Source organism: Halyomorpha halys, unplaced genomic scaffold (genome assembly GCF_000696795.3).
Source record: "Halyomorpha halys isolate HHAL.00 unplaced genomic scaffold, Hhal_1.1 Scaffold1791.1, whole genome shotgun sequence".
Classification (NCBI taxonomy): domain Eukaryota; kingdom Metazoa; phylum Arthropoda; class Insecta; order Hemiptera; family Pentatomidae; genus Halyomorpha; species Halyomorpha halys.
Genome location: NW_027105162.1, coordinates 279,225 through 291,487, shown reverse-complemented (window position 1 = coordinate 291,487; position 12,263 = coordinate 279,225). Strand labels below are relative to the sequence as shown.

Sequence of the window (12,263 nt, the reverse complement as noted above, 5' to 3'; positions counted from 1 at the left end):
TTAGGATATCTTCCCCTTTTTTCAACAGTATATTTTAACTGGGTTTGTTACAATTTCTGAAAATTAATGAACGAAGTAAAAAAAAAAAGATTCCAGTTAACAAAAGACTCGACAAACAACGATGGCGTATATTATATTAAATTGAAGTCGGTTTTGCAAGGCGCCACTTTTAGGGATTCATCGATTCCATTGGCTGGTATGATTAATGTATATCTGACAGCCTGCAGTGAGCGTTAGTTTCTTTAGGGGAGAAAATATAAACTAGTTTTTAATTTGCCAAACTTGTTTTTAATTCTAAAAAAAAACTATCAAATTTATGAATTTAGTAATAGTAATAAATGTATTATCAATTATCATAAAATAATTTATTAATACATTATAAATATCCAATGTTTCGACCAACCTGGTCATTATCAAGAACTAACTATCTTAATTTTAATTTCACACCCTCACATCATGTATGATAACTATAATATATCAAGTAATCTATTATACCATACCTGGGCAGAATCGACAGCAATTATTTTAATGATTAATGTGAGGCTGTAGTATTAAAATTAATACTGTCGTTAACAATGACCAGATTAACAACCACAACCAGTCTTGAACAAGAAAAACATATGTATAAATGTATTACTTTTTCAATTTCTCTTAAAACGTAAGAAGTTTTTTGAATGCAGATTCTCCAAACCTCCACCCCATGTTAAAATAAAAAATACTTTATATTATATTTTTGAATTACTTTTATATTGTATATTACTTTATATATATATATGTTTATGTCATCCTATGTATTTTTAAATATTCTTAATTTTGTCAGATTTAAGTATCTTTCCTATTGGCTATTACATTATATTTTAATAGTATCACTTACAATTAAATAATTAAGATTTATTCATGAAAACGAATTTATTTTAAATGTTAATATTTTTTACGATTGTAGCCCAAGAACTTCTCCGCTAATTATTATTAACAGAGTGTAGTGCCTCGTCCTAATGACATCCGCTATAGAGAACCTCGCTTCCGGTACTTCAACGCAAGCCAGAGTTTTGAGTTCAATATCATGTGTGCCGTGCATAACAAGTCTCAGGAATACAGATGTATATTTGAAAATATTTATCCATATAAAACCGAAATTGTATATAAAACACACAATTATGTTAGTCAATTTTATTTTTGATTCGAATAAATGTTTTTGAATAACATATTTGATTTGACAACTTTATAACATGCTATTAGTTATTAATTTACTGTGTCTCTGTTTAGAAATCATGAGTAAAAATCTGTTATAACTTAAAAAAAAAAAAGAATACAATCATCTAATAAATTAAATTTAATGCCACTTTAACGAACAGAAATCATTCTAAAATTGCGGGAAAAGTAATACAAGGTATATAGTATATATGCCATACTTTTCGAGAATTTTATATGCCGTTGAAAATTTTCATAGCTCATTAAATGTAAAGCAGACTTACGTCGCTTATTACGAGAATTATTCACTCTGTTTCCCTACAGATTACGCCTTCAGGAGGAGAGAAAAATTCCCTATTTTCACAGTTGATTAGTGGAAAGATTTCTTACTTCTATGTTATTTATCAGATTTGTTATAGGTGTATTTACCGAGGGTCTTACGGGGGTAAGATCTGCAAAAAAAAAAAAAACAATACAAATAAACGAAAATTATTTATTCACGCCGACAAGTTTCAGATCAGCTTCATCAGGGAGCTTGTTGCAGAGATACTGACTAAATCCCAGTTTTGCCCGTATCTCTACCCTGATGAACACCTGAAACTCAGGTCGAAACGTCGGCATGAATAAATAATTTTAGTTTCTTTGTGTTTTTTTTACTTGCTGCCCGCACCCTCCGACCATCTAATCCAATTATTAATCTACGGTCAACTATCTATACCCCATTGTGAATTACATATATTTTTACTAATTTATGTGAAATAGTGATTAGAATAAGTTTAGACCAAGTTAAAAATATAACATAAAAGTAGAGTGATGAAGAAAGGAATCTTTCCGCTCCTACACATAGAATTTTTTCCTCCTGGCGCAATATGTTGGGAAACGGAGTGAATCACTCTCCGAATCACGTATGTCCGCTCTACTTTTAACGATAGTCCCTTTAAACTACGCGGAAAAACAAGTGTTTTCGTGAAAGAACCATGTCTATTTTAAAGTGTTCCAGCGTTTTAATGGCAAATTATTTCCGTAATTGTCTGACCAGTATTACTTTGCTCACATTTCCTTCATACAACCTTCAATTAGATTAATATACCTATCTTGTTTTGTGCACATTTAAATTTATGATTATTTTTTATTTATTTATTTTTTTAACATTGAGTGAACATCTTAACAATAATTCGGAAATTATTATTTTTTCTTGACTCTTATTTTAAAAGGACCAAGTATTGCATCCTTACCATAGTGTAAAGTAGAAACTATATATTACGGCATTGAGTATTGTTACTAAGTTCCTAGAATTGTTTAACTATACTTAGTTCAAAGAAAGCATCAACTACTGTCAAGTTCAAAGAATGCTTTAGTTATTGATAAGTTCAAAGAAACCTTTTGCTCGTAAAATATTTTGAAGAGAACGGCATCAGGTAAGTGGCTCTAGGTGACTACCTGTGCCCACGTGCCTCTAGCTACCTGGGCCTCAAGGTGTTTTCTCTTACAATGGAATCGTCCGGATTTAAAAAAGGTCCCTTTCTCTGTCTATTCTTAATTCTTCACCTGCCTCCACCACCTCCTCAAACATCAGAACATATTCTAAGACGAAGCAGTTTTCAAAACGGATACCTGTTTGCCTGAGAGAGAAGTAATTAGCTATTGCATATAAATACCTTATACGACCGCAAGCATCCGGTATACGTAATGTTGCAATATATTTTTGATTGATAGAACTGAAAAAGAAATCTAACTAGTATATTCTAATGGAACATACATATGTTAAGCAACACGTTAGCTTCGAATAGTAAACAATATTAGCGAAAATCGAAATTCTGATTTGCATGATTTTTACTATTCGAAAACATTTTTGCTTCCTATAGTAATTTGTGAGAGAATGGTGACTTTTTTGAAGTTTTTAGAAAGTATTGTATTGCACATTTGGCTAGAAGAAATATCAAACGACTGGAGTATTACAAAGATCTCAAGGCGCAGAAATAAGTTCAAGTTTTTGGTACAACTTACAGCAAGATTCAAAGTTAATGTATTTTTAATTAATTTCAACATTTTTGAATGTTTGTTCATTAACATTAGTATTTGTGAGAAGTCGTTGTAGGCTAGAGAGTAGAAGTGCCACTATTATTTTTCTCTCCTAGAAATGAGTTATTTGCTTATAAATTAACATCATATATATAATGTGCATTTAGTAATTGGTTAAGGAGAAAATGTTGGAGACGTACTCATTTCCGACCCATGACCTCCTTCACGCCTTCCGAACATAGAAAAGGAGGAAAAACTAGCCAAAATATTGTGACCGAACTGGGCAGGGTGAAACCAGCCCTGACACGCGAGGTACGACCGTACGCGCGAGTTTCTTCCAACTGTTACCACGCTCTGTTGGCCTGCTACCGCTTGTTAACTGTCTGCCTTCCCAATAAGCCTTTTCTAGATCTTAATGAACTGAAGGAATTCCAGACCATGAGACCATGATTTGGCTGAACTGGGATTTCTGGTTCCGAAAGGCAAGAAAGGACACTGGTCCTTGCGAAAGTTTTCGTTAAAAACAAGTACGTGTACCAGTGTTCTCTTCTGTTTATCTAAGTCTTGACGCAATACTCCTATCTATGTTCCGGAAAATCCTTGGGATGTTTACCCATCAGAGGAGTATTAATTAATGTTTTAGGAATCCGTTCTCTTTTGATACTTACTAATTTACACGTTCCCCTAATTCGCCGCAATGCTACACATGAATTATAATTACTGAATGCGATTTGGCGTTGTGTAGGCTTCTAAATTTTTCTATTTACTACTCCTTCTTCGGTCTGAATATTTCGCGTAATACTTTGTTTTCAAAAACCTTAAGACGCTGTTCCTCCTTTAATATAAGATGCCACGTTTTATATCCGTATTGAACAGTACGAATAATAATAGTTTTGAAAATTCTAATTTAAGATGCGACATGAATTACGGAAAAAATTGTAAATTAACAAGCAATTTTAGTTGGTTGCAACTTTTTAATGAAGTTTTTATTCATTAATAAAATTATCGTGTAAACATTTTAATTAGATAAATAATGATCTCTACTATTTTCTAGCATTATATATTACACTACTTGAGAAAGTAGAGGTTCTTGTTAACAGAATCATAAACTGAATTAATCTTTCATCTGAAGAGGGCTGTACTATAGTGTAATTGGCACCCTTATTTCCAAGTAAGCTCTAACACGCTCTCAAGACAGCCCGTAACAGAACCATATCAGATACTCAAAGTTAGCTCTTAACGTAACTTCAAGTTGCAACTAAGAACGGAACTGTCCGAGAACTTGGCCATTATTTCCTTATATATTCATTAGTTTATTAAGGATTCAAAGACCGGTTATCCGGGGGAATTACCATCTCCCTTGGAGTTCACATCTTCTCCTAACTTTCGATTCCCCTCCCTCCATCCCTCCGCCACCCCTCTCTTACTTTCGACTATTTACTTTCCCATTGGCCAAAGTGAAGTGCCTTCGCCAAGATTCCAGGATCGTTTTTCACTTCCACCAGGCCATTGTTGGAAATGAAACGAATTGAGATTTTGTTCTTATGTTGATTTTAGAGATCGCTTTGTTTATTAACAATCAATTAGTTTTCAAAAGTGATCAGTAATAAAAAAAAAAAAAAAAGAAAGACTATTTAGTTCAAGAACAATAGAGGTATTTTTGTTAAGTGTCCCTCCCTTTAAGGAGAACTTTATAAAGGTAACGATGACCAAACCATTTTATCTGCGGTACAGATGAAACTAAAAAAATTAATAACTAAAAAAATGGAATTTCTTTATTTTATCAACATTGTTAACTTCACACCTGTTTCTTGTTCACATTTTCTTTTGTCAAATCTCATATTTTGCCTTAATGTCAAAAATTAATAACATACAGTTCATTAATTCATATAATTGTTCTTTTTCGGGATGCTATTTGACCCCACTCAACTTCTATAATTTATTATTGAATTAGAAATTCTACAATTGAACACAATGAATTAGTTATTTAATTATCTGACTGTTTTTTCTATTAATAAAAAATGATTGTATCCTATTGTAGAGTTGCTTATGTAAAAAATATTAAATTATAGAAGCCGAAGAGGAAAACACAATATTTCCGAAACAAAGAAAAAATATACAAATTAAGAACTAGCATGTTTCTAATTTTTTATTATATATATAAGCTAGATGATTGGAAAGCAAGTGTAAGGTACGACATTAGTTTTCAATAATTAAAAAAGAAAAAAAGTAAATATTTCTGATTGCTTACAACATTTTTATAATTTTATTATTCATGCAATTAGCAAAAAAAATTAGTGTATGTTGATTGAAACAGATTTTAAAGTTCTTCTGATTTAATTTTATTTGTCGTGTCTTGTTTTTCTTTCTGCTGGCCTTCATCTTATGTTTGTCGATTAATTGTAATTAATTTGCACTTCTTATTTTATCCATTTGTTAGTGGCTTACGTGCGTCATACGTGTTTGCCGATGCATACTTTAAGTCAATATATATGGAGACAATTCTAGCTAATATCGTGAACATTTCCCTTTTTTGATTCTTGTTGTTTTAATTTTAAAGTGTTCTAGCTTAATTTTTGTAGCAAAAGTAAATACATCCAATTTTGGAAAGTGATGATAACATCAAATGCAGTTAAATTCTGTTTTTATTGGATATACTAATTTTTATTTGAAATGAAAAAAAAAATTTTCTTAGGGGCCCAAAGGAATGGAAACTCGGCCGTCCCATTCTAGTTACATATAGGATAACACCTACCCTTCCCAGATTTGTCAGAAATGACGAGTTTGTAGGTAAAAAAAATAATAATATTAAAAATGCAGTATAACGAAAGAAGTCATAAATTACTGTATTTTAAATAAGTAATTTGTTTGATAGGACACATATACTGCATTATAAGAAATAGAAATTAAAATCATTGATAATAAATCTTTTTCACAAATTTAAACTAAATGAGTAGTATATCTCAAAAGTAACTTTTTTTGTGTTTATAGTATTTTTGAATTTCACTAGACAGATTTTTTTTTTTTAATTTTACATAATATGCAATATAAATATCATCGTCCATTACCTTTACAATATTATCTTTATTACATTATTTTTACAGGATATTTCTATCAGTAAGTTTTTTGCCTTAGTTGTTATCACCTTTGTAAATCAATCTATTGGGTAATATTTACTAGTGCCTAAATTTTATTAATTTATCAGTTCATTATTAATTACTATGTTAGTTAATATATCGTCTTATCTAGTAATTAGGCAATGTATGTTCTTTCCTTTTTATCGGAAGAAGATAGTTGACCGTATGAAGTAGATTGTAGGAAGATTGTCCTGGTGGCGGTCGATAAAGGTATCAAAATAGTAAAAGAAAACTAATTATTGTTAACCAACGTTTCGCTTCACTTTGCAGGGTTCGTCAGGGCTCTCAGATTGAAACAAAGATTACTTGTTGTCAGTAGTCTGTCTATGTCTACTACTTACTGATTTCATTTTGATCCTTTTTTACTCATTACTGTGTCAGTTAAAACTTTTTATTAATTTTTAAATTAAGCACCGTAAGATTTTTGAAGATAAAATATTTCTTAAAATATTCGGACTAATAAAGGCTGAGTTAACCCGAAAATTTAGAAGGCGACACAACGCTATATTGAGGGAACTGTACCCGGTAAATATAATTCAAGTTATAGTATTGCGGCGAATTAGGATAAGGTTGTACGACTTAGTAATCATTTTAATTTTGAATGGGCCTCTTGCGTAGAGTTCTTCCCTTCGTATATTTATATTACCAGTGGTAGCGAACATACCCCAGCTCAGCCATGATCCCCTATTGTCGCAGTAATTAACGGAGCTGGATAATATAAGATAGACAGTAGCGATAAACAAACACCCACACAGCACGCCCTGGACTCGGATACCTGAACTACAGGTGTCCCGACAGCTGCGGCTCACATCTGTCCTCCAACCTCCCCTGGTGGTTCCAAGGTTTAAATAACACTTCCAATCTCTACACTAGCCTCTCCATTCATGAATAACACATCGCCATCTATTTGTCTTTGCTCTTTCCAGTTGAACTTTTTTCAATCAGTCCTATATATTTAATGTCCAAAGAGAAGTTTTTTTCTGTACGTGCAATCGGAACCGTTGATTAGAAATTAGTCATGAAATCTGTTCTTTACTCACCTTATGTTCGTTTCGATATTTTCAATACATCAATATTACATAATAATATGGTTTGGTATCTAATAAAAAAAATGTATTTACTTATCTGTTTTGGACTACCTTAACATGTGGTAATGTTTTTTTCCAATAACTGTTAAATCACATTTTGATAAGCTGTTTTGAGAAAAAAAAATCCATTTATAAATAACCTCTTGATAATTTAGTACACCAAACAGTTAATAAAATAAATTAGGTTGGTTTTAGAATCCAACGCCTCATTTATAAACTAAAATAATATGGTACGTACATTGAAAAATTATTCTGATGTAGTTCTTAAAAATAAGAAATACTAGTTAAATTTAAAATTTATAGTAAAACTTAGTATTATCGTTTTCTCTAAATTTTGAAACATTTATCAATTACTTAAATTGTAGGAAGGTATGCAGGGAAAAAAAAAAAAAAAAAAGTAGCCTCCATTTTTCAATCTTTTTTAAAAAGTCTTAAAATTCAAATAATTAAACTATTTCCCCCTGACAATGAAATACCAACTTTGATTAGATATTAAGGCTACACATGTTTTTCTTGAGAACGATTCAGAAATTCAATATATTTTTTAGAAACTCAATTTAATGAAAAACAACATTAAAAAAAAACTAACTTTCAAGTATATTTTAAACATTTTTTTTAAAAAACATTAAATGTAAGAAAATTTACATTGCTTTATACTGTATATTACTTAAGCGGTTCCCTAAGTCCGTGCTTCGAAACCCTAGATTGACTCAAGCCTAAGACTATGGATGGCGCAAGCCTCTGCTTTCTCAAAATATTACAAAAAAAAAAAAAGGAAAGAAAAAACATTAAAATCAAAATAGCAAATATATATTCTAGAATTTACTTTGCACGGTTTTTTTCCTACATATTCATCATCTTGAAGGATAATTGTACCGAAATTTCATTCTTTTTTCAAGAATTCTTTCTTTTTTCTTTCCTTCTTTCAAGAAGGATGTCGTAACGAAGAAGGTTTGGAAACTGCAGATGTATAACATCAACAGTAATAATTAATTTTTTAAAAAACAAAATATTTACAATGTTTAGTAATATAGGTATTAATATTATTAGACTTATATGAATAATTATGATTGAGTCCTCGCCTGAGTAGCCTGATAAGTTGGGGCAATTGTAACGGACATCTTGGGAACAAGGTTAACTTCTCAGTTCTCCGATGTGAATTGTTATTAATCCACTGCAATGCTGCTTCGGTCCAACCAATCCTGACTTCATTTGTTCCGTCGGGTTCATTTGTCGTACGGGTTTATAATAATAACAATTTTAATAACAATCAGTGAGGTTAATAAATATGCATAATAATGCTTACGTTAAAATTTAATTATGTTGATCTGTTGCTTTTTCGATTAAATATCTTATTTCAAGTTTTATTGTTGTAAATATTTATCTTTCTAAAAGTTTATGTTATAAGAGATTAAATAGATATTATAGAAACGATTAGATAGTATTATCAGTATGGGTGGTCTATAAATAGTGCAGAAGTAGAAGTGAAAGGCTACGATAAAATGTTGCTTTAGAACTTTCTTTTATGTTAGCTATAGAAAATCACCGTTTCCTTAATATAATAATCTGAGGATCTTGTAATTTCATTAAAAAATATATAAATATAACATTATTAATTTATAATTATTTTAATTTCAAATAATAATGCTAAAATGAAATATTGTTTTTAATTAAAATAATTATAACATTTTTGCTCAGGAAACTGATAGTATAACGACAAATGAGGGATCACTGAGATAATAAAAAAAAAAAAGCCATGGAAGCAAGAAGAAAATTATTTTTTAAGTTAAAAAAAAATATATTTTAACTAATGTAATACCAGTTAGTTCGTTCGTTCTTGTTTTATGATGTATAACTTCCCTGGCCATCGACGCCATTTATTTCTTATTTATTTTAGCTTATATAAATTTTATTTTATTGTTGGTTTTTATGTTATGTCACATTTAAGATGATATTTTTTTTTTTTTATCTTTATTAGAATAATTGTACATGATTATACGTTTAGTAAATTTAATGAATGTTACTGAGTGATACAGGCGTGTAGAGAAGCATTGTAACAGTCTAATTAAAAATTTAAAACGAATTCTACTGTTTATTTTTTTTTTATTAATTCTTTTGTTAGACAGATAAAAATGCTTGCTTAATAATAATGTAATCTCCCTCACTTAAGTGTAATTTTAGATCTGATAGTATTCATTAATACTACATATATATATATAAGAAAAATAAATTATAATATGTATTAAAAAAAATATATATAACATAGATAATAATAATGATAAAAGAAATCTATATTCAACAAAAAAAATTTATGAATAAATGTAAAAAAAAAAATCTAAATCCTTTAATTTCCTTAATTATAATTCTTCTGTAGATCGTTAATAAATAAATTCAATTCATATATTAATTTTTATATTCAAACAATAAAACTCAAAAGGGCAATGGAAAACTGCTTCGTTGTTCATTGTTTGTGTCATTTGTCAAGAATCTCAAGCACGTTGGGAATCCCTTTGTTGCTCGAAAAGCTAGGTCTATCGACCGATAACCTCAGGCACAACCCTGTCATAGTTTTGTTTACAAATTAATATGCAATACCTTTGAAGGTATTACAACAATGCTTATGTTGAAAAAATCAATATTATTAATATTTGAATATATGTTCAATTATCGTTTGTAATATTATATTTAATTTATTTTTCAGTTGGGGATAATTTACCGCGATATCAAGTTGGAAAATATCCTTCTGGACGCTCAAGGACATATTGTTCTGACAGATTTTGGCCTTAGCAAAGAATTTCTTCCACACGAAACTGTAAGTAAATTTTTTTTTTTAAATTATAATTTAGAATATTTTAAGACATGTTTCAATGTCATTACTATCGTATACTTTGAAGGTTTAGAACATTGTTCTGTTTCTAGGAGCAGAGGGCGTATTCCTTCTGTGGTACCATTGAATACATGGCACCGGAAGTCGTACGTGGAGGAAGCACGGGTCATGATATCGTAAGTGGAATAATATTTTGTTCCCTAACTTTTTTCTTCTTATTATTCTATGAACTTAAGCTCTTGATTAATTGATGTACTCATTAGCTACGCGTTCAATAGTCTCTACTATTTAATGGCTATGAATTATGAAAATAGGTTAGGTTATTGATTACAGCTTATAGCTCTGCCTATTGTTCATTTACTTAAAACTTAGTCGTCCTACAGGTCTTTAATGTGTTTCGATAACATGTCACTAAATGAAAATTTGACGGAATTTAACGTATTTTATGTATCCAAAAATTGGCTAAAAATTTGTTATATTGAGGTTAATACATTTATTCTTTGACTTCTATATTAAAAAATACATAGAATGTATTATATTAATGAATATGTTTGTATAAATGAATATTAAATAATATGCATATGTTATTATAATTATATTGATTAATATGTATGTATGAAAAATAATAAACACATCGTAATCGAAATAATACCCGGAAAAGAACATAATATGTTGACAGTCTTATTTTCCAAAACTATAAATTAATCCTATATTCTTTAATTACTGGTTTATTTTTATTTAAATGAAATCTGTGGTTAGTTGAAGGAGATATAAAATAATTCGTTTTATGAAAGAATTCATTATGAGATTCTTTACACCTAGGTTTCACCGTCTTTACCGACACAAGCTTGAACCTTGAATTGATCGGTTGCGTAATTATTATTGCTTTATAGATGGATATAATTTATTGTTTATCGCGATTAATAGTTATAATGTAACAATAAGCAAAGCTTTCTTTAATATAAGATTAGAGATTAATCTACATATTAATATATTAAAGATTTCTTTAATATAATATATTTGATGAGGCAGAGAGGTTTACGTATTTAGGGTCTACTAACGAAATTGAGGAGAAAATAAAGGAAAGGAAATTATTTTGCTCTTTCTTTTTGTCCAGAAACGTAAAAGTTAAAATTTGCAAAACTTATTTCTTATCTACTATTCTCTATGGATGGGGAACGTGGCCTCTTACACTAAGGGAAAAACAGTGATTTTTTGAAAATTAAGTTTGTATTAATTGGAGAATTTAAATTTCACAACCTCGAACTGCACGAACTGTACCCAGGTAATATAATTCAGGTTCATTGCGGCGAAGTAGAGAGATGTGTAATGGTGTAGGGCTTTGTAACGAATAGATCCTTAAATATCTGTAAATACTGAACCGGCGGATTTACGTCCGAGGGGTTGACCGAAGAGTTGGTGGGAGGATTGCGATAATTGATCTAGTAGATTTGCTTTTATCATTGGACTAATGTATGTAGACAGCGATTATCTACGTACATACATCGGTATCGAACCTTAGGGTTCGCTAAGGCATATCCGTTAGTAGAAGACGATAAATAGAATTTCAAAGGGTCTATTGATAGGTTTAATCCTTTTTAAAATATTTCTTTCAAATTATTTTTAAACACTCTATTGTTGAACTCTTAGTGACTAATGATGTTCATAAAATTGAGAAATAAACTCGGAAGACGCACCATATACCGGTCAGTCGGTCAAAATATTTTCAAGTACCGCGAAACGACACTTTTATGAGTGTAGATGCCCGTATATATGACACCTGAAGAGAATTTATGATGTTGTAAAGGAACATTTCTTTCTCTTGTGCCCGGCAGTATTTCTAAAGTTAAGAGTTGAACTTTGTAAGCAGTTTCCAGATTTAACAGCCCCGTGGAAGGTGTTTACTTACCCTGATCAAAAGGAATGTGAATATATTTTTTAATAAAGATGTTTAATTTTAAAATATAGTTTATAAAGTAATGCTATGATAAATAAATA

General features: G+C 30.0%; 1 protein-coding gene across 1 annotated transcript in view; it reads left to right on the top strand.

Annotated features, from left to right (window-relative positions):
* LOC106690643 (ribosomal protein S6 kinase alpha-5) overlaps positions 1-12,263 on the top strand; it is a 161,883-nt gene that overhangs the window by 119,194 nt on the left and 30,426 nt on the right. Inside the window, exons 5-6 of the mRNA XM_014436147.2 lie at positions 10,140-10,250; positions 10,358-10,441. Coding sequence (XP_014291633.1) covers positions 10,140-10,250; positions 10,358-10,441 — 195 coding nt within the window. The remainder of the gene's footprint in view (positions 1-10,139; positions 10,251-10,357; positions 10,442-12,263) is intronic.